Source organism: Geotrypetes seraphini, chromosome 2, assembly GCF_902459505.1.
Source record: "Geotrypetes seraphini chromosome 2, aGeoSer1.1, whole genome shotgun sequence".
NCBI lineage: Eukaryota > Metazoa > Chordata > Amphibia > Gymnophiona > Dermophiidae > Geotrypetes > Geotrypetes seraphini.
In genome coordinates this window covers 355,274,432-355,297,769 of record NC_047085.1, presented here as the reverse complement: position 1 = coordinate 355,297,769, position 23,338 = coordinate 355,274,432, and the positions used below count along the sequence as shown (strand labels likewise).

At 45.2% G+C, this 23,338-nt stretch overlaps 1 protein-coding gene across 5 annotated transcripts in view; it reads left to right on the top strand.

The window, feature by feature from the left end:
• Window positions 1-23,338, top strand: part of TNS3 (tensin 3) — a 776,331-nt gene that overhangs the window by 506,790 nt on the left and 246,203 nt on the right. For all 5 annotated transcript variants that reach the window (XM_033930434.1, XM_033930433.1, XM_033930436.1 and 2 more), the window contains one exon: window positions 11,193-12,416. In XM_033930434.1, the coding sequence (XP_033786325.1) occupies window positions 11,193-12,416 (1,224 nt within the window). The remainder of the gene's footprint in view (window positions 1-11,192; window positions 12,417-23,338) is intronic.

Below are 23,338 nucleotides of genomic sequence, written 5' to 3'. Positions count from 1 at the left end.
CTATCCCCCAGTCCTCTGGCTAGCATTGGAGCTTTTCTTCTGCCACATCTTGCCCGTGCCCATTGATAAAAGGGCTCCTTTTATCAAGCCGCGCTAGCAAGGTTAACGCGTGCGACATTTCATCATGCGCTAACCCCCGCGCTGTCCAAAAACTACCGCCTGCTCAAGAGGAGGCGGTAGCAGCTAGCGCGGCCGGCGGTTTAACGTTCGCTATTACGCACATTAAACCGCTAGCACGGCTTGATAAAAGGAGCCCTAAGTTATATCAGAGGAGACAGATCATGAAGAGGGAAGACCCCAACACCGGCCAGAGGCAGTCTGCTTTAATTTCTGCCGGTGCAGATGATCAAAGCAATTGAGTTGTAAGTAAGCATTTGTTGTCCTTTTGGCCTTAGTCTCAGCTGATATTTCGTCAGGAGCATGCTCATTCCCCAGAAAAGAGCTAGAGCAGTGGTCTCAAACTCAAACCCTTTGCAGGGCCACCTTTTGGATTTGTAGGGACTTGGAGGGCCTCAGGAAAAATAGTTAATATCTTATTAAAGAAATAACAATTTTGCATGAGGTAAAACTCTTTATAGTTTAAAACTCTTTCCTTTTGGCTAAGTCTTAATAATAATATTATAATTTATAGCTAAAGAAACACATGATCAAGAGACTGTTTTATTTTACTTTTGTGATTATAATAAACAAAATGGTACCTGGTGGGCTGCGAGTTTGAGACCACTGAGCTAGAGGATCATGTAATGTACAGTGTCTTCTTCATTACATTGTACATGAGTACCAATAAGGGCCAGTCTAAAAACCCTCATAAAGTGGATTTATGTGGCTTTTCTCATGTTTTTTTGCAGGATCTCTAAGTTGCACATTTTGACCATAGGATGTGATTATATTTTATTCACCAAACTCGCTGAATACCTTCTTGCCAGAATTTTTCTAAGTATCAAATCTGAGTGGAATGAGCCATTCACAAATAAGGCGTATGGGGACAGACTTAAAGATCTCAATCTGTATACTTTGGAGGAGAGAGTGGAGATGGAAGATATGATAAAGATGTTTAAATACCTGCATAATATAAATGTGCATGAGTCAAGTCTCTTTCATTTGAAAGGAAATTCTGCAATGAGAGGGCATAGGATGAAGTTAAGAGGTGATAGGCTCCGGAGTAATCTAAGGAAATACTTTTTTATAGAAAGGGTGGTAGATGCGTGGAACAGTCTCCCAGAAGAGGTGGTGGAGACAGAGACTGTGTCTGAATTCAAGAGGGCCTGGGATGGGCACATGGGATCTGTCGGAGAGAGAAAGAGATAATGGTTACTACAGATGGGCAGACTAGATGGGCCATTTGGCCTTTATCTGCCGTCATGTTTCTCTGTTTCTAAATAGCAATTCTATTTGGTGGTGTTTGGCCTTTGATGGCATATGATTCTTTCTCCCATTGTTTTCAGCTGTGTATCTTACTTTTCCGTTCCCATCTGCACAGTCACTGTTGCGAGGTTCCATGAGAAAACACTGACCAAGAATTGCCAAGTAGCAGTGGACAGAAACCAGACAGCAGACTTACTAATTTATACTGTAGCATTGTATCTCGTTGTTACGGCCGGGGCAACCACTATGAGGAACACCCGGGAAACTGTTTTGTCCTATAAGAGCCCCTTTCTCTTTGGACTGAGCCCTCCAGGACTTGGAGCATGAGCCTGAGGTGTTCCCTGCAGAGGTGGAATAGATCCCAGTTGCCAGCTGGAAGAGGGCAGGAGATAGACTGACTGGGCGCAGGAACACCAAGCTCTCTTCCAGTTTTGTCCTGTTCTTAGCCTGTTTCTTGATAATTTTTCAGACTGCCGTGTTTCTGCAAACTGCCTAGCTACCCAGGCTAAGGACAGTACTGGCAAAGCAGAAATGCAGAGAGCAAAGTAAACATTTTAATGTTAGGGAATAAAGCTTTGAGCTATTCCATTCTGTTACTGACGACTGACGGACAGACCATTCAAAGGTTTACGGTCTCTCTCCCGTCCCCCCCCCCCCCGCAAAGCAACTCCATTGCTTTACATAAAGTCTCCTGCAATCTGTTTTAAGAGCATACACTGCATGGATGTAGTTTCTCTGCTTGTTTTAGATGGACTGTTTAAAATAATTGGCATTCAATTCACTTGTGAACTAAAAATAGACAAATGCCTTTTCATAAATGAGAACATGTGTTCTATCCACCTTTCTTCCTCCCTCTCATGTTCGGTTGTTTAAGTTATGGCCTTCAGTCATTCAGCTACAGATTGTAAAGCAGTATATTAACTTTGTTTGTTCCTCGGCTAGAAACCAACCACAAGGGAAATTATTGCCAGAGAGAAAATAATTACCTAGTAGTTACTTTTCGAGTACAAATCTTTAATTTTTAGCTAAGAAACATTTACATTGAACCAGGGTTGCCACAGTAAATAATTCCATATGAAAATGTCTCCACCCACACATCAGACAACTACTGTGAGAGAAAGCCATGTCAGTAGGGCTTACACAGTACTTTTTCAAAGGAGCTTCAGAAATAATAATAATTACCATATTAGCCTGAATATAATGAAGCTTTAGTGTTGCAATATGCGGTCGCTTTTTTAGTGGAGGAGAGCAAGGCAAAATTTTCTTACTTTGTTATTCCCCAATTGTACAAACTTTTCTTTGCTGCTGTGTAGCAGGAAAGGTTTTATTTTGACATTTTGCATGTACAGAATTCACTTCCTCTTCTAATCATGGCCATAATCACCCTCTCCAGTCAGTCAGCCATTACCACTACCCCTATTCCCATGCCCCCCCCCCCTTCCTGCTGTGGCCCCTCCTGAGCCAGGTGGCAGGGAAACAGAGCCTGCAAGTTCTCTAATCTGCGCCTTCTTCAGTGCCCCTCTTGCCCACACAGTTCACAGATATCTCGGATTTGTATAGGGGGCGGTTCTATAAAAGTCACCCAAATGTGGATGCTGGGGCAGTGAGGCCCGGATTCTGTATAGGACGCCCGGTGTCAGAAGCAGATGGGCGTCCTATATAGAATCGGACCTAATGACGCCTAAAGTAAACCCGACTGTCTTACTGACATCCATGTTACAGATGCCGGTTAGAGAAACGGGTTATTGTAGATACAGCCGCTAAGCTTATCGCAGCAAGGGATCTCCCTTCTGTGATAATTTTAGCAGCCACCAGTCGCCCTTCCCCCCCCCCCCCCCGGAATGAACGAGGCAGGAGGGATACCTAATCTCTCCTGTCTGGAACACCCCATCCCCCTTGAAGATCGCCAGCAGTAGGGTGCCCAATCCCTCCTGCTGGAACACCCCCACCCCTGATGCAGTGGTGTACCAAGGGGGGGGGCAGTCCGCCCCGGGTGCACACTCCAAGAGGGTGCACAAACGGTCGGGTCCAGAACCTCCCGCGCTGCTCTAACAGCATCTCAGCGCAGCTTCTGTACTTATTCTGGAGCAGAGGTGGCAGCCACACTGAAGATCAGAAAGGTCCTGCGATGACTGCGTCTACCGCCTCTGCTTCGGAAGAGGTAAATGACGTCGGTGGGGGTGGACCAGCAGCCGCAGTCATCACCGGACCTTGCCGCAACTCCCTGCGTCTGCCGGCCCACCCCCTCCAACATCACTTACCTGTTCCGGAGCAGAGGCAGCAGAAGTAGTCATTGCAGGACCTTGCTGATTTGGATGGAGAAAGGAGTTTAGCAGGGTGGTGGAAGGAGAAAAAGAGGGTCAGGGTGGTATGGAAGGGTGGTGAATGGAGAGAAAGGGGGTCGGTGTTATGGAAGCATGATGAAGGGTGAGAAAGGGGGCAGATGCTGATGGAATTGGGGTGCAGGGAAAAGGGAAAGAGACATAAGGGGGAAGGATACTGCATGGAATTGGGTTGGAGGGAAAGAAAAGGGGCAGATGCTGATGGAAGTGGGGGGAAGGAAGAGGAGAGAGTGAAGTGCCTGACCATGGGGGTGTGGGAAAGGGAAGGAGAGGAGAGAGATGCCAGAACATTGGAGGAGGAAGATAAGAAGATGGATGCCAGACCAATGGGGGTGAAGGGAGAGATGGAAGGGGGAGGCATAAAGTTTCTGGAAGGGGAATAGGAGAGAAGATGCCATATAGAAAGGGCAGAGAGAGGGTAGACAGTGGACAAAAGGAAGAGAGTGACAAGAAGATGAGGAAAGCAGAAATCAGAAAAGACAAGGTAGAAAAAAATTCTATTTATTTATTTTTTTTGCTTTAGAGGAGCTGCATCATTGTTTCTGTGGTGTTGCATTGTATGCAGAGTCCAGCTTCTTGGTGCTTCAGTTTAACCTTTATCTACATATTTTTATTCTATCTCCCCATTTACAAAACTGTAGTGTTTTTTAGCGTTGGCATCTGAGCTAAAAACCACACTACAGTTTTGTAAAAGGGGGAGGGGTTAGTTTGTGATTACATATTCCATACTAGGCGAAGGTGTTTTCTGTGTTCTGTGTGTTCGAAAAGATATGGTTTTCTGTTAGGTGACTGTGTAGGATTGATCTGTACTAGTCTGGCTTGTTTAGTTTTACAATGTATGTATTGATGTACTGCTCATTGTAGTATATAAGTTGCTGCCTTTTCCTAGGTACACTTTTGTGTGACATGTGGATTGTTACTAAAAAATCATGTTTTTCTTACAGATGAGGGGGTGTCAAAAAATGATGGGCCTCGGGTGTCACATATGCTAGGTACGCCACTGCCCGATGATCGCATTTTTGAGAAAAAAAAAATAGTTGCCATAACTTATGAAATAGCCCTCGTATGATCCCTCTCAAAGAAAAAAACACTCTGGACTCTGCAGCCGTTTCAATAGTTGATGTGAACAGCCCAGATAAATAACGTTTCCCATAGGCCTTTGCTGACATTGGTTAGGGCAACCAAAACTGCTGATTGCTAGCAATGCTTGGGCTGACAGTTACCATAATCCATTACAATAATATCAAATCCATGACCCATTCCCTTTTACACTTTCTATTTTATTCATGTGAATATAATGAAATGATCTTATATAGTAACGGCAGATAAAGACCCGAATGGTCCATCCAGTCTGCCCAACCTGATTCAATTTAAATTTTTTAATTTTTTCTTCTTAGCTATTTCTTAGCAAGAATCCAAAGCTTTACCCGGTACTGTACTTGGGTTCCAACTGCCGAAATCTCTGTTAAGACTTACTCCAGCCCATCTACACCCTCCTAGCCATTGAAGCCCTCCCCAGCCCGTCCTCCACCAAATGGCCATATACAGACACAGCCGTGCAAGTCTGCCCAGTACTGGCCTTAGTTCAATATTTAATAATATTTTCTGATTCTAAATCCTCTGTGTTCATCCCATGCTTCTTTGAACTCAGTCACAGTTTTACTCTCCATCACCTCTCTCGGGAGCACATTCCAGGCATCTCCATAAAGTAGAATTTCCTAACATTGCCCCTGAATCTACCACCCCTCAACCTCAAATTATGTCCTCTGGTTTTATCATTTTTCTTTCTCTGGAAAAGATTATGTTTTACGTTAATTCTCTTCAAGTATTTGAACATCTGAATCATATCTCCCCTGTCTCTCCTTTCCTCTAGGGTATACATATTCAGGGCTTCCAGTCTCTCCTCATACGTCTTCTGGCGCAAGCCTCCTATCATTTTCATCGCCCTCCTCTGGACCGCCTCAAGTCTTCTTACGTCTTTCGCCAGATAAGGTCTCCAAAACTGAACACAATACTCCAAGTGGGGCCTCACCAATGACCTGTACAGGGGCATCAACACCTTCTTCCTTCTACTGACTACGCCTCTCTTTATACAGCCCAGCATCCTTCTGGCAGCAGCCACTGCCTTGTCACACTGTTTTTTTGCCTTTAGATCTTCGGACACTATCACCCCAAGGTCCCTCTCCCCGTCCGTGCCTATCAGCTTCTCTCCTCCCAGCATATACGGTTCCTTCCTATTATTAATCCCCAAATGCATTACTCTGCATTTCTTTGCATTGAATTTTAGTTGCCAGGCATTAGACCATTCCTCTAACTTTTGCAGATCCTTTTTCATATTTTCCACTCCCTCTTCGGTGTCTACTCTGTTACAAATCTTGGTATCATCTGCAAAAAGGCACACTTTTCCTTCTAACCCTTCAGCAATGTCACTCACATACATATTGAACAGGATTGGCCCCAGCACCGAACCCTGAGGGACTCCACTACTCACCTTTCCTTCCTTTGAGCGACTTCCATCAACCACCACCCTCTGGCGTCTGTCCGACAGCCAATTTCTGACCCAGTTCACCACTTTGGTTCCTAACTTCAGCCCTTCAAGTTTGTTCAACAGCCTCCTATGAGGAACTGTATCAAAGGCTTTGCTGAAATCCAAGTAAATTACATCTAGCATGGTTGATTCACTTTCCTATTCAAACTTTAGCAGTTAGTTAACAAGTCAGCACACGGAAAGCCTTTGGAAAGAGGTTCGTTTCTTTTGACCATGTTGTTCTTTAGAGTTTTATTTGGAAAGCTTCGCAGTGGTCTCTTTTCTTTTTATTTCCCGCCACTCCTTTTCTCTTTCAACCAGCTGCATGTTAGTACAGGAGCAATGTTTTATTTTAAAAAAAAAAAGATAAAGGGACTCTTAATTATTGACTAAACTCCACAACGACCTTTACATTGTGCAGTGTTCTGGCTGGGAGTAAGCTGGCTCTTTGCCAGTTCTATATAACTCATTTTAATAATAAACTAAGAGAGTTCTTCCCCCCTCCCAGCCCCTCCTCCTGCACACGCTTTTTTTAGGCAGCCACTTTTAAAGCATGTTATCCTAACGAAGTAAGAAGAACAATGAAGTTTCATGCGCAGTGTGCCCTTGACGGTTTTGTACTTGATGTAATTGGAGGATGGATGTCTTAAATCAAAGCCGTGAGCTGTTGTTGTGGTATGTGTTGGCACTGAGAATTCCGCTTGATACAGTATGTACTTTGGCTTCAGAAAAACTTGTTTGGATTCCTGCTAATTTATGTCATGATCCAGATGGCATCTGATGAGTGAACTGCAGATGTTGTTCACTAAACAACAAAAAGTAGAAAACGTATAGGCCTAGATTCTCAAAAGTTTGCGCTAAAAACTGATGGGCCACTGCTGCAGCCGTTATTGTAGCGACGTAAAAAAAAAAAAATAATAAAAAGTGAGTCATTCTCCAAAAAACGTTCATGCAAATGAGAGTAGAAAAGGTTTGCTAAATTTGCATGTGCCCATCGCACCTACTGACACCTCCCCCAGAAGCGGGAGAGATGCACACTTCCTTCCGCCACCACGCACCCCTCCAACACCCCCATGCCTCCGATGACTCCCTTCCCCCTTACTTTACTTACAATGGCTGACCAGAGGTATGCTTGTTCCCTCCGGCCAGCAGGTCCACCTCTTCAAAATGGTAGGCCTTCCCCTCGGGGCCTGAGGCTCTGATTGGTCAAGATTGTTTAATGCTTGGGGGGGGATGGCATAGCTTGGTGGTGGGAGGGAGTAGGCATCTCTTCCACTGCAAGTGTGTGTGGGTGGGGGGGGGGGGGTAGCAGTGTCGGGTGATTGTGTGATGTGGCAGGAGAGAGTGGGCATCTCTCCTGCTGATTTTCAATTTGGGGTCTTTTAAAATTTTAATTTGCATGGGGGTGATGGGTCTGAGCTGTCAAACCTTACTTTCCTGTCAGCAAATTTTGGCTGCAAATGTGGCACAACGAGGTTAGAGAATCGCTCGGAGTGATCATTTTAATATTAATGACCTCATTGTAGTACATTTGTATGACAGTATTGGAGGCTGCTAGAAAACTCGGAAAAGACCTCAATAATCGGCTGCTAAAATATATGCACGCTAAACCAGCTGGAACCGGTTTAGTGAGAACATTAAAGACAGATTTTACTTTTCAGAATCTGCCCCCAAGTCCTTTAAGGGACATCTGGATAGCTGTTTATAGAATATGGGCTTTAATTTGTACTCCATCCTCTTCCATACTCAATGAACTAAGCTCCTCTTGCCTTCCTCCTCTTTTAAAACTTCCATCTTAATCAAATTCAATTTAAGCTTAGGGCTCCTTTTACTAAGCTGCGATAGCGTTTTTAGCGCGCGCAGAATTTTAGTGCACGCTAAACCTGCGCTACACGACTAGAACTAATGCCAGATCAATGCTGGCGTTGGTGTCTAGCACGCACGGCAACTTAGTGCGCGCTAAGCGCGTGCTAAAACCGCTATCGCAGCTTAGTAAAAGGAGCCCTTACTCTCTTTTAACCAGAGATCTGCCAAAGCTCCCTCAGTTAGCAGAGACTTCCATTTTGGCACGTCATCTCACACACTCCTGCGACTGCAAGCTTTACTCTGAAAATCCTGATGGACTTATAAAAATATGGATTTAAATAACGGCCTTGGCATCTCTTCACTGTCACCAAATTTGTGTTTTGTAAACAATTTCAAGTGTTCTCTGGCAGTATTCTCTGCCTTGACATCCTTGCCAGGGTCCAAAAAGTTGGTGTATTCCCCACAAACTCATTTTGTCCAAAACATATGTTTGCAACAAGTTAGACTTACAGGGTTGTGATGGAAGAGTTAGTGTCACTGGATGTGAAGACAATGCAATTACTTTCTCAGTATATTACAAATGGGACAAATTCAAGGAAGGACAAAGTAGATTCCATTCACTTTATTTTTTTTTTCCCCAAGCAGACAATTCAAAGAGAGTATTCCACTCTAGACCAGTGGTTCCCAACCCTGTCCTGGAGGACCACCAGACCAGTCGGGTTTTCAGGATAGCCCTAATAAATATGCGTGGAGCAGATTTGCATGCCTGGCGCCTCCATTATATGCAGATCTCTCTCTTGCATATTCATTAGGGCTATCCTGAAAACCCGACTGGATTCGGTCCTCAAGGAGGGATTTTGAGACCCCTGGCCTAAGTCAACCATGCCTATTCTCCATTCCCTAACCATACCTACTTTATAGGTAAACGCCATTAGGTGTCGGAGGGCACCTCCACTTAGGCGTCGCTAGGCATCCTGTGCGGGTTTTCAGTCAATCAAAAAAATTTAAAATTAGCAATTAAAAGTTCAGCGATGAAGAGTTTATCGTTGAACTCTTTAGTTGCTAATTTTAAAATTTTTTTGATTAACTGAAAACCCGCACAGTCAATTACCATGCTGATTAAGGCAATTAAAAAACGCCTAGTGTTGCCTAATGTAGATTCTGGCCCTAAGGGATCAATATTCAGAAAATGTTGAGTCTTAAATGTACATCTCCTAAATTTGTGCTCTATATTTAGCCAGAATTTTGTGCATAACCTTTTAGCTGAAAATTTATCTTTTTTTTCTTTTTTTTAAATTGTCTTTATTAGCAACTGCAAGGGGGCATACAACAGGATCAAAGTAAGCATAAAAACAGAGCAGGCAGAAAAACAGCACTTGAAAACTATGACAGCAAATGTTGCACAGTACGAGAACCCAATGGGTTGACATTTTGAAATACCAAACCCCCCAATCAACACACACAAACCCAGGCCTCTTAATTTGAAAGCTTAAACATGCTCATAAATTTAGGCCTGATATTCGTTGCCTAGATCAGGCGTAGGGAGGGCCGGATTTAGATGAAAAGAGGCCCTAGGCTCTTCCACTTATGAGGCCCTTTTACCTCCCATTTTTAAATTTGTAAATTACATGAGAGATAATAAAATACATCATTACTCTGATATATATCAATATGTTAAATGAAACCTGTTGTTATTGGTATAAAAAATGTGACATGGATCTTGAGGCCCTAGGCTGAAGCCTAGTTAGCCTATAGGAAAATCCGGCCCTGGGGGTAGGCAATTCCGGTCCTCGAGAGGCACAGGCAGGTCAGGTTTCCAGATATCCACAATAAATATTCATGAGATAGATTTGCATGTCAGGGAGGAAGTGCATGCAAATCCGTCAATCCATCTCATACATATTCATTGTAGCTATCCTGAAAATCTGACCTGCCTGTGGTTCTCGAGGACCGGAATTGCCTACCCCTGGCCTAGATTAACGAGCCTAATTTACGTGCTAAACTCCTAACTTCTTTTTCCTGCCCTGTGTCTGCCCCTGTTACCACCCACTTTTGATGCTTCTAAATTTAAGAGCTTAATGAAATTTTAAGGAAACATTTATGCATTCGGCCCAAGTAAATTTTCAAAGAGGCCAATTTAGGAGCATGTCTTTCAAAAGCAGGAGTATAAATCCTTTTGAATATTGGCCTTAAATTGATTTGGACTGCTATCTTGCATGCACTGCCTTATTGAGCAAGAATGCATGAAGTGCTGCCGGTTTTCCTGGGTAAACAGCAGATACAATATGTGCTCAAACATGTTGCTTGAAATCACCTCTGATGGAGTGCCAGTCATTTCAGGGCAGTTTACAGAAAGTCAGCGACCCATAGAAATGCATTCAGCACGAACTGACAGATTGGAAGCTGGAAGACATGTTTAAAAACATTACGTTTTGCAGGTTCGGAAGACTCATTACGTTTTTATAGAATTCACTTTAGTCATGTATTTTAAGTTCCTTGGGTCCTATTAAAAGTGCCCCTTCAATCAAATATCAACTTTCAGATAATGAGATCCTAATTTTTCTTCTAGAAAAGTGGAAGAATTGTGTTTTGTTCTACTACAGGGTAATGCAGTAGTTAAGCACTGGTTTTCTTTTCTCATGATATGGTTTAGGATGGTCCTTGCTCTCAGTTGAAATATAGTCCTTAAGATAAAGGAGAAAAGGTAGATATTTATTTAGAATTCTGCACCTAAACATAATTTTTCATCATTGCATTAAACCATTATTTCCATCATAGTTTTCAGGAGTTTGTGGGGATGGACTTTTAACAAAAGTAATGATGTGTGGAGTTTTTTCCTGGCCTAGGATTAGTTGAGTGCCCTCTTGACTATAATGGCTTTTGCCTTTTTAAGAGATGCTCAGTGAGCACTGAGGTCTTTTTCTCCACATTATTAAAGTTGTTGGAGCAGATTCATTCTCACATCTCCTGAAGAGAGTAGTGTATTGTATATTTATATTGAGTTAGTTCCTATTCTTGCCTTTTTTTTTATTGTTCTGTGGATAATTATACTTTGAGAAGCACAAAAATGACAATTATACTTTGAGCCATCTCCTAAATTTTCCTTTTTTTTTGTCTTGTCTTTTTCTTTTCAAATCTCTCCTGTTTCACAGTATTACATACACAAGGTCCTGTTGATGGCAGCCTGTACGCTAAAGTTAGGAAGAAGAGCTCATTGGATGGAAACATTCCAGGCGTGGTCCAGAGTCCTCCCATAATCAGTAGCCCTGATCACAGTGACCATACCTTGTCAGTCAGCAGTGATTCTGGACATTCCACAGCCTCCGTAAGGACAGACAGAACAGAGGAGAAGGCAGTACAAGGAACCAAACAGGGTCTGAGCCCACAAGAGAAAGCAGAGCTGGACCAGCTTCTTAGTGGCTTTGGCTTAGACAATTCTGGTGGTTCCCAGAAGGATATGACCGATGCTCGAAGCAAATACAGTGGGACCCGTCACATAGTGCCAGCTCAGGTTCATGTGAATGGAGAAACAAAACTGAAGGACAGGGAGACGGACATTCTGGATGACGAGATGCCAAATCATGACCTTCACAGTGTCGACAGCATTGGCACCCTATCCTCTTCTGAAGGACAGCATTCCAACAACCTTGGAAACTTCAGCTGCCACAAGAGCAGTCAAAATTCACTGTTGTCAGACGGTTTTGGAAGTCACACTGGTGATGACCACCATAGTGCCATTGCACCTGACCTTGGGATAAGTGTGGACGCTATGTATGAAAGATCCTTTGGAATCAATGAGCCAAAACAGACTCAGCAACTACAGCAGAATCCTTCTGCATCTGCCCAGCCTCAAGTCTTTGGCCAAAGCAACTACTCTACCCAGACTTGGGTACGTCAACAACAGATGGTCACCGCACAGCAGTACAGTTATGCTCCAGATGGCGAGGTGAGGTTTAGAATCCCTGGAGCTATAGAAACATCAAATACTATTCAGCCTCAAACCAGAGTCCCTGACACCCCTACCAGAGGTTCTAGCAGTAGAGATGCTGTACAGTGGGTGTTTGGAAGCTTCCCAAATACTAGTCCTGAGCTTTGTGGACCCAAACTGGTTGCTGAAAATGGTTTAGGATTGAAAGCAGATGAGTTGCCGTCTTCTCCAACTCTTGATATTGATCAGTCGATAGAGCAACTAAATAAACTCATCTTAGAGCTGGACCCAACATTTGAGCCTATCCCAACTCGTATGAATTCCATTACCAGAGACTCCAACAAACTGAATGGATCTCCAAACGTTGATGTTAATGTGGGAAGAGTTAGTACGAAAGTCGGGTTTCGTGAAAACAGTGAGACTGGCAGCAGGAATACATGCCAACAAGGTAAGAGATGTGAACCACTGAGTCACTGTTTCAATTATTGTTACAGAGGTTAGTTGATATAAATTTATTCTGATCCTTCCTATGATTCATGATATGCACCTGTAAAGTTTTTCATAATGATCCATGGTATAGCCTCAAATGCATTTTTAGAAGAAAATTTGTGGATTTCGCCTTCTGAAGTGGTGATCAAGTCTCAAGGGGATTCTCAACAAGCAAATAGGTATTCTTGTACTTACTTTATGCAGGTTTACACCAAGATCCCGTCAGCTCAGTCTGGGTAGGTGATCTCGAAACTCCCCAGGGAGTTTGCCTTTAAAATATACTTATCCCAGGACAAGCAGGCAGCATATTCTTAACACATGGGTGACGTCACCGACGGAGCCCTCGGTACGGATCTTTTTAACTAGAAGTTTCTAGTTGGCCGCACCGCGCGTGCGCGAGTGCCTTCCCGCCCGACGGAGGAGTGCGTGGTCCCCAGTTTCTTCGTTTCCGCGGAGCGAAGAAGACGCGTGTGTTTTTTCAACGGCCGTTGAAACCACTTTTTTGCCTTCCCGCTCGCGCTTTTTTTCCTTATTTTTTCTTCCTTTACCTTCGGGTTTATTTTTCTTTGATTTGCAAAAAAAAAAAAAAAAAAAAAACTTTGCTTTTTTCCCTTTTTCTTTCGATTTTGCCCCGGCGGGGCCTGTTGCCAGTATACAGGCCTCGGGCTTCGATTTTGCGGAGGCTATCTTCCCCTTCATGCCCCCGCAGGTCGGTTTTAAGAAGTGCCAGCGGTGTGCACGCCCGATCTCCATCACTGACCCACACAATTGGTGTTTGCAGTGTCTGGGTCCGGAGCATCGGGCGGACTCCTGCACCCGCTGTGCTACTCTTCAAAAAAGAACCCTTAAAAACCGAAGAATTCAGCAAACTCTCCTCTTCGGCACCGAGTCGGCGATGGACTCCTCACCTTCAACAGCGGTACCTCAAAAATCGGTACCGTCGTCCTCGACACCGACCGACCCCGCATCGGCGTCACTGGCGCCAGGTAAGCCGGCTAAGAAGCCTTCCTCTTCCCTCGAGCGCCCTCCGGCTACGGTGGCGACACCGTCCCTACCGGCATCGCACTGGTCCTGCAAACGCTCCGCCCCGATCTCGGTGAGTGCCTCGTCATCGGCCTCCTCATCGCCGGGGCGTGGAGCGGCATCTAAGGAACCGAAGAAAAAGAAAGCGGTTCCGATGCCACCCCTAGATGACCGTATCTCGGCCATCTTAAAGGCTCAACTCCAAGAACAGTTGAAGAAACAACTTGAACAACTGTTGCCCACTATCCTGGCACCGCTCCTTCCGGTACCAGACCGGCCCGAGCCCCGTACCGAGCCCCCGGTGTCCACCCCTTCGGTACCGGTGAACACATCCATGCCGATCCTTTCGGCCCAACAACTTCAAGGCGATCCGGTGGTTCATTCTCAGGCCACATTGGATCCTCCTCGGCACCAGGCGGTACGGCATTCTTCTCGGGACCGAGATAGACGCCGGTCGTCCTCCCCTGGTACCGTTTCAGTGCGCTCTGGAAAGTCCTTGTCCAAAACTCGTCATACCGCGCCCTCCACCCCGGTGTCTCGACCAGAAGTCAGGGACCCTGACTTATGGGAGGAAACTCCTCTCGGTACCGAGGAGGATCCCTCCTCATCTGATGAGGAACCATCGGCACCCGATGCCACCTCTAAACCAGAGCAGTCCTCATTTTCTAAATTTTTGAAAGAAATGTCTGCTGCCCTATCCCTTCCTCTGGAATCGGACTCAAAAAAGTCTCAAGCCTTTCTAGAGGCTCTAGACTTTGAACAACCTCCTAAGGAGTTCCTCAAGCTTCCCGTGCATGACATTCTACGGGAAACATTCTACAAAAACTTGGAAAATCCCCTCACGGTACCGGGAGCCCCCCGTAAACTGGACAACCTTTACCGTGTCATTCCCATTCCTGGATTCGACAAATCTCAATTGCCCCATGAGTCCCTTCTGGTTGAATCCACCTTAAAAAAGACTCAGGGCTCCAGTGTCTATGCCTCTACCCCTCCTGGCAGAGAAGGTAAAACCATGGACAAGTTTGGCAAGAGGCTTTACCAGAATGCCATGCTTGCAAACAGGGCAAACAACTATTCCTTCCATTTTTCCTTCTATCTCAAACATTTGGTCCAACAACTGTCTGCCCTCCAAAAGTACCTTCCTGAGCGCAAGGTCCCGCTATTCCAACAGCACATCTCTGGCCTTCTCCAAATGCGCAAGTATATGGTCCGCTCGATATACGACTCCTTCGAGCTCACCTCTCGGGCCTCTGCCATGGCCGTAGCCATGCGTCGCTTGGCCTGGCTCAGAGTCTCCGACCTGGACATCAACCACCAGGATCGTCTGGCCAACGCCCCCTGTCTCGGGGATGAGCTTTTGGAGAGTCACTGGATTCCACCACCCAGAAACTCTCTGCCCATGAGACCAGGTGGGACACCCTGATCAAGCCGAAAAAGAAGGCACCGCCTACCCGACCTTATCGGCCACAAACATCTTATCAACGGAGATTCTCAGCCAGACCACTCAACCCGCCTCCCCAGCAATCTCGGCGGCCCCGTCAACAGCAACATCATGCTCAGGCTCGATCTCAGGCCATTCAACCCTCTAAGCCTTCTCAGCCTGCTAAACAAACTCAGCCCTTTTGACTCTTCTCTCCAGGGCATAGCCAGTCATCCACCCTTGCTACCTCTTCCACAACCCATCGGAGGTCGTCTCACCATTTTCTCCAGCCGTTGGGAAGTCATCACGTCGGACCAGTGGGTCCTCAACATCATCCGCCACGGCTACTCTCTCAACTTCCAGACTCTACCTCCGGACAACCTTCCCGTAGAGTCTGCTTCAAACTCATCTCAAACCCCCCTCCTCCTGAGGGAGGTTCAATCCCTCCTCCTTCTCAATGCCATCGAAGAAGTACCTCCAGATCAGAAGGGTCAGGGATTCTACTCCCGCTACTTCCTGGTCCCCAAAAAGACGGGAGACCTCCGTCCCATTCTCGATCTAAGGGACCTCAACAAGTATCTAGTCAAGGAGAAGTTCAGAATGCTCTCCCTTGCCACGCTTTACCCTCTTCTTTCTCAACACGACTGGCTATGTTCCCTGGACCTCAAAGAGGCCTACACTCACATCTCCATCAACCAGAATTCTCGCCGCTACCTACGGTTCCAGGTACTGCACCACCACTATCAGTACAAGGTGCTACCGTTCGGCCTAGCTTCCTCACCCAGGGTCTTCACCAAGTGCCTTATAGTGGTAGCGGCCTTCCTCAGGTCTCACAACCTCCAGGTGTTCCCCTACTTGGACGATTGGTTGGTGAAAGCACCTTCATCTCAACTCGTGCTACAAGCCACTCATCACACCATCTCTCTCCTCCACCTCCTGGGGTTCGAGATCAACTACCCCAAGTCGCACTTGCTTCCCACCCAGCGACTTCAATTCATTGGAGCAGTTCTGGACACCACGCTAATGAGGGCCTTTCTCCCCTCCGATCGCCAGCGGACCCTGCTCCATCTCTGCCGTCAGGTACTCATGCACCCCTCCATCCCTGCCCGACAGATGATGGTCCTACTGGGTCACATGGCCTCGACGGTGCATGTCCTTCCTCTGGCACGCCTCCACCTTCGTACGCCTCAGTGGACTCTCGCCAACCAATGGTCACAGACTACGGACCTTCTTTCTCATCCCATCTCTGTGACATCATCTCTTCAGCAATCTCTCCAATGGTGGTTGAACTCCTCAAATCTTTCCAGGGGTCTGCTTTTTCATCTGCCCCCCCACTCTATGATCATCACCACAGATGCGTCCCCCTACGCGTGGGGAGCTCACCTAGGAGATCTGCGCACCCAGGGACTTTGGACCCCACAGGAGCGTCGTCATCACATCAATTTCCTGGAACTCAGAGCCATGTTCTATGCCCTCAAGGCTTTCCAACATCTCCTCTGCCCTCAAGTCCTCCTCCTTTGCACGGACAATCAAGTCGCCATGTACTACATAAACAAGCAAGGCGGCACCGGATCTCGCCCCCTTTGTTTGGAGGCTCTGCGCATCTGGACCTGGGCCACGGACCGCAATCTTTTTCTCAGGGCGGTCTATATCCAGGGCGAACAGAACTCTCTGGCCGACAATCTCAGTCGCATCCTTCAACCCCACGAGTGGACGTTGGACCCTCCGACTCTGCTCTCCGTCTTTGCTCGATGGGGCACTCCGCAGGTGGACCTCTTTGCAGCACCTCACAATCATCAGCTGCCCCAATTCTGCTCCAGACTCTTCTCTCCTCACCGTCTGGCCCCGGATGCATTCCTGCTCGATTGGAGGGATCGGTTCCTGTATGCCTTCCCTCCACTTCCTCTGATGTTGCGGACCTTGTCCAAACTCCGCAAAGACCACGCCACCATGATTCTTATCGCGCCTCGGTGGCCTCGCCAACACTGGTTCTCACTCCTGCTCCAGCTCAGCTCCAGGGAACCTATTCTACTTCCTGTGTTCCCTACTCTACTTACGCAACAGCATCAGTCTCTGCTACATCCCAATCTGTCTTCGCTCCACCTGACAGCTTGGTTTCTCTCGGGCTGACCTCTCCGGAGAATCTATCTCAACCGGTCCGCCTCATTTTGGACGCTTCCAGGAAACCGGCCACTCTCCAATGTTACCATCAGAAGTGGACCAGATTTTCCTCCTGGTGTCTCCGGCATCATCAAGAACCCACCTCCTTAGCGGTGGAAACTGTCTTGGAATATTTGCTTTCTCTGTCCAACGCTGGCCTCAAAACTACCTCCATCAGAGTCCACCTCAGTGCCATCACTGCGTTTCATGAGCCTATTCTCGGAAAACCCCTCACGGCTCATCCTCTGGTTTCCAGATTCATGAGAGGACTCTTCAACATCAAACCGCCTCTCAAGCCTCCTCCTGTCGTCTGGGACCTGAATGTGGTTCTCTCAGCTCTCATGAAACCTCCGTTTGAGCCTCTTGCCACAACTTCTCTCAGGCTTCTTACCTGGAAGGTGCTTTTCCTAATTGCCATCACCTCTGCCAGGAGGGTTAGCGAACTGCATGCACTGGTTGCCGACCCACCTTTCACTGTTTTTCACCATGACAAGGTTGTTCTGCGTACCCACCCTAAATTCCTTCCCAAGGTGGTCTCAGCTTTTCACCTCAACCAGTCCATTGTGCTGCCCGTCTTCTTCCCTAAGCCTCACTCGCATCCTGGGGAACAGGCGTTGCACACGCTGGATTGTAAGCGTGCCCTTGCTTACTATCTTGATCGTACCAGAGCTCACCGAACAGCCCCTCAGCTCTTTTTGTCTTTCGACCCCAACCGTTTGGGTCGTCCTGTCTCCAAACGGACACTTTCAAATTGGCTTGCTGCCTGTATTGCTTTCTGCTACGCTCGGGCCGGTCTCTCACTGGAAGGAACTGTCACGGCCCACAGAGTCCGAGCTATGGCTGCTTCTGTGGCTTTCCTCCGCTCCACGCCCATCGAGGAAATCTGCAAGGCGGCCACTTGGTCCTCAGTTCACACGTTCACTACTCACTACTGTCTGGATGCGTTCTCCAGACGGGATGGACACTTCGGCCAATCTGTGTTACAAAATTTATTTTCCTAATGGCCAACCATCCCACCTCCCTCTTTGTTAGCTTGGAGGTCACCCATGTGTTAAGAATATGCTGCCTGCTTGTCCTGGGATAAAGCACAGTTACTTACCGTAACAGGTGTTATCCAGGGACAGCAGGCAGATATTCTTACGTCCCACCCACCTCCCCGGGTTGGCTTCTTAGCTGGCTTATCCTAACTGGGGACCACGCACTCCTCCGTCGGGCGGGAAGGCACTCGCGCACGCGCGGTGCGGCCAACTAGAAACTTCTAGTTAAAAAGATCCGTACCGAGGGCTCCGTCGGTGACGTCACCCATGTGTTAAGAATATCTGCCTGCTGTCCCTGGATAACACCTGTTACGGTAAGTAACTGTGCTTTTCAAGCCCTGGGAATACAAAATATTCATAGACCTAATCTTAAGATCTAAAAATTGTCCTTAGAGTTTATAATAACATCCCTAGTGCTTTTGGTTAAATAGAAAACAATCCCACCTAGGATTACCAGATTTCATTATTAAAAAACAGAGGACACGTGGCCCCGCCCCATTCTGTCCCTAGTCATGCCGTGCTCTGCCCCCAGCCCTGCCCCCACACAAACCTTGCCTCTTCTTCCCCACGTCCAGGCTGCATCTGGAGGGCTTCCGACTGAGCATGCGCAGATGCGATGTGATGACATCACATGCATGCTTGAATGTGTGTAACGTCATTGTGTTGCATCCGTGCACACTCGGAGGCCTTCCAGATGCAGCCCCAAGCTCAGGGCCTTCCAAAACCCAGACATAGTGCCAGATTTTGGAAATCTGTCTGGGCACCCACACAGTCCTCTAAAAAGAGGACATGTCTGGGTTTCCCCAGAGATCTGCTAACCCTAATCCCACCCTCCTTATTAGAGATTTACAGTACTGTCCACAAGGGCCTAAGCTTGCCCTATTCTAATTTTTGTTCAGGAAAGAGTGGTGAAAGATTAGAGGGCAGGTTCCCCGATTCTTTTGTTTTAACCCATCTCAAAAACTCACAGTCCATCTTGCATTTTACTTAAGTAAAGATCTTTATTTTTCCTTTAAAGAATACAATTTACATATTTGCTCTTTCTTCTATAAGTAGTTGACACAAACTCAACCAGGATACATTCATTTATAATGACATTTCACGCTGTGGTTTCCTTGTACTAAGGGCAAGTGAAAGTGATATAATCCAGCAAGTAGCTGCAGTACCACGTAGCACAGAGATGAAAACTAGAAACAATGGTAGAGTATTTATTCATTGTGATAATGTGATTCGGAGCTTTTATTTGGAAAGAACTGTGAGGTTCTTCTGAGGTTTGCTTGTTTGATTATTTATTTATTTGAAAAATTTATATTCTACACTATCAGTAAGTTTTTATGCGGATTACAGATCTACATACATAGTTTAAAATGTGTCACAACATAATTTTCAGGGGTAACAATTACAGGTGGGGGTAGGTTACAAGTATACAATCATGCTAGTCAACTACTATAGACATTGGATTTGTGCATTTAGCTCAGTGTCATTTATAGTATTATTCAAGTTTTACTTCTGAATACTTATTTGGTTCTACTAAGTGATATTCTGTTACACATTAGCAAGTGGAATAAGCAATTGAATGTCTTAAGATCAGTTTTCAATCAAATTTGTTCCGGGAACTGGTCCCACTACCGAGTTTCTGTGTTCTTCAAGGTGGATTTTTTGAGTGGAGGGCAAGTCAAGGAGGTTAGCCTTTGAAGATCATAGTGGTCAAGTAGGTTGGTGGGCATGTAGTGAGGATACGATTATGGGTGATAACATATCTGCCAGCGCTTTGAAACCCAGTAGTATTGTTTTATATCGGATGCAATATTCTATTGGCAGCCAGTGTAAGGATGTCTTGGGATATTGTGAATCACTCTGGCTAGAGGGTTTTGGGCAGATTGCAATGCCTTTAGATGTTTTTTTGTGAACTCCTATGAGTAAGGCACTGCAGTAGTCAAAATGTGGTATGATAGTGCTTTGGACAATAAGTCTAAAATTCTTTTCAAAAAATACTCTTTTCAGGAGTCTGATCATTTTTAGTTTGAAGAAAGTTTTCTTTAGAACATGAAAGATGTGGTCTTTCATTTTTAGGACATGGTAAAGCAGAACACCAAGTGATTTCAAGTATTTAGCCAGTTGGATATAGATATCTTTTACAGGCAGTCCCTGGTTTAAGAACACTCAACTTACGTCAAACTCATACTTATGAACCGGGGTACTTCCTCTCCTTTCCTGTGCCAACACGCCCCTTCTTCCTCCCTTCCTGTCCAAACACAGACATTGGAGGGAAGGCTTCCGGGTTAGTGGACCACGCGCAGGAGCTGCTGATCGGGTCTTTGCAAACGGACCGCATGCAGAAGTCACCGCTTGCTGCTTTGCCAAGAAAAGTGAGGCTGGGAAGAGGAGGCCAGTAAGAGGAGGTAAATGCGGGAGGCATGAATTTGGGATGCAGAACAGAGGGGGACGACAAAGGGCACATTGGGATATGGAATGGAGGAGGAGGGTCACGTTGGTACAGGAAAGGAGGAAGAGGGACTGCATTGGCATAGGAAGACAGATGCAGGGTCGTGTTGGGACACAGAAGGAAGGGAGGGGGCACAAACTTCGGATAAAGAATGGAAGAAAGGGAGGGAGCATGAACATGAGACACAGAATGGCCCTGTGTGAGCCTGAGGTGCATGGTGCAGGAACTATTGTGTTGATCTCAGGTTCTGAAGTCTCACAAACCAACATGATAGTTCTTGAAGCAGTTTAGATTAACGGAGAGCCCTCTGGTTGCAGCAGTAACTGTAAAAAAAAAATTTTTAGAGGGACATGAAAATCCTAAGGGTCAGAAACAAATTTCTAGTCACCATAGTGACCTGGCACTTGATGGAATTGTCAAGCCCTGTTTTACTCTCTCCTGCTTAAGAATATTCAAATACTATAGGATCTATTTAAACCACCTAATAAACGGTGCTGTCCAAAATGGAAAGCAGTGCCATATTGCCTTAAAACTAGTTGCCAAGTTGAATGTTAAATAATATAGGCCCCTATTTGTGTAACTGCATTAGGAATTTAACAGGTTTAAAGCACCAGCAGTGCTTGGTTGATTATTATTATTTGTATATAAATTGTATTGCACATTTTGTTGGCATTAAAAACTAAATAAAGTTAAAAAAAAAAAAAAAGCACCAGCATAAAAATGGTATATAAAGCAATGGGAGGGTCTCAGAGCTCCAAGGGTAAATGTCCCAAGGCAAAGCCCTGAGGTACGCCAATTGATAGTTGGATAGTGGTGAAGGAGGATCCATCAGTCTTCCACAGAGTGCCAATATTACTAAAGCAGTGTGCAGCTACAGCAGGCTAACTTTTGCAGTTAACATACTTTAACTACAAATCTTTAAATAGGTTAATAAACAGAGATCTTAGACTTTTAAAGGGCGGAATTTGATGCTTGGAATGTAGAACAGTTTATTATCCAACCAGGTAAAAATACCTTCTGACCAGGCAATACTTCACTGAGAACCCTAAAGTCCGACTTTTAGAAACCACAATTATATTCCAGCAGTAAGAGCAGCAGGCCATTCAATTCTGTCCGAACTCTGTCTGGTTCCCACAATACAGTGGACAGGCTGACTTGCTGTTCTTTCTGTGGCCTAAAATGGATGTTGCTAGTAGGCAGTTCTTCTTCAAGGCATGTCAACTCAGAGTCCATTTCCTCTGTAGAAGGCTGTCAAAATGTTCTGTTATTGCAGTTGCAGAAACATTCTGGGCTCCTGCTCCAGAAAAAAAGTGTAAATTAAAATATAAACAGTAGAAGGCCTTGTCAGAGAATCTAATCCAATACAATTTGACTATGAGCTTTTAGAAGGAATTATAACATCTAAGACCAAGAGAGGAGCCATGTCTTTTCTCTCTTGGAAGAGTCCATTAAGAAGGATGTAGAGGAATACTAGGTGGGAAATCTCACCCAGGGACCCCACCAGAAACTTAGATCCCTTTTCAAGGTATTTTACTTATTTATTTAATTAGTTTTCTGTCCTGTTCTCCCCATCGAGCCCAGAATGGATTACAGGATAACAGCGCAGGGACTGCTAGTTGATTAATTAGCTGCCCCTTGAAGCCATAAGTTGTGGAGATAAGTTTTTCCCTCCATTATTGAACTTTTCAGAGAGATCAGCCTGATCCTTAGATGTGATCTAGGACAGGATTATGGAGAGGCAGGATCTTAAACTTTAGAGAAAGCATTTAAAGCTGCTGACATCTCGTTGTGTTCTTCCTGTGTGCATTTTTTTTCAATAAAAGTTTTAATTATAGAAAAAAGAAAGCTGAAAGCAGTGGGACTGGTGAGTACCAACCACCTTACATGTCAGGGGATAATTCACCCACTCAGGACTATAAAAGGCAAACTTACACAACCCAGGGAACACTAGTAACAGCCACCAGATAGTTAAACACCACTCAGCTATATTTTTTTCCTCTCGCCCCCCCCCCCCCCCCTTCATCGCTTGTAATTTTTTGTTACAATTCTGTAATTTTGTAGTTTTGACAGTTCTGTAACTTCGTTACAACTCTGTAAATTTGTAATTTTGTCAATATTTTGTAATTTGTGTAAATTTGTAATTTTGTCAATATATTGTAAATCCGTGTATCACCGCGGACAGTAATTAATGAATGTGAACCGCCTAGAACTTTTTGGGTATGGCGGTATACAAGAATAAAATTATTATTATTATTATTATTATTATAAGATAAGAACACAGAAACTCTGTCTCCACTTAACCAAAAGTCAGTGAGTGAGAGAGAGATTAAAGGCTAAAATCTACCTCAAGGACTCGTATTACCTGAGTCAGAAAGAAAGAGCTACAGAATATCTAAGGGAGAATTTGATGCAGTGCCATAAGGAGTACAGTGCCTTCAGAGTACAGTAATGATCTGTCATCAATTCTTGTATGGAAACATTCCAGAATTGTTTAAAAATAATATACTCAGTTATACACCAAAAAGATCATTGCGTTCTGAGAATTTGGCTTTACTGAAGATGACTGTGAATCCAAGGCTTGTTGAGACTGGGAAAATGACTTTTTGTTGTGCAGGAGTTAAGGTATGGAACTCTCCGGTGAGTCAGATACGAAATTGTCGGGTAAGGGGCACGTTTAGAAAATTACTTAAGACGTAATTATTTGTAGATGCCTTTCTCCAGAAATAATTTTCTTCTCTGGTAGAGCTGATGAACTACTCATGATCGTTATTATCCAAAGCTATGGTATTATTTTG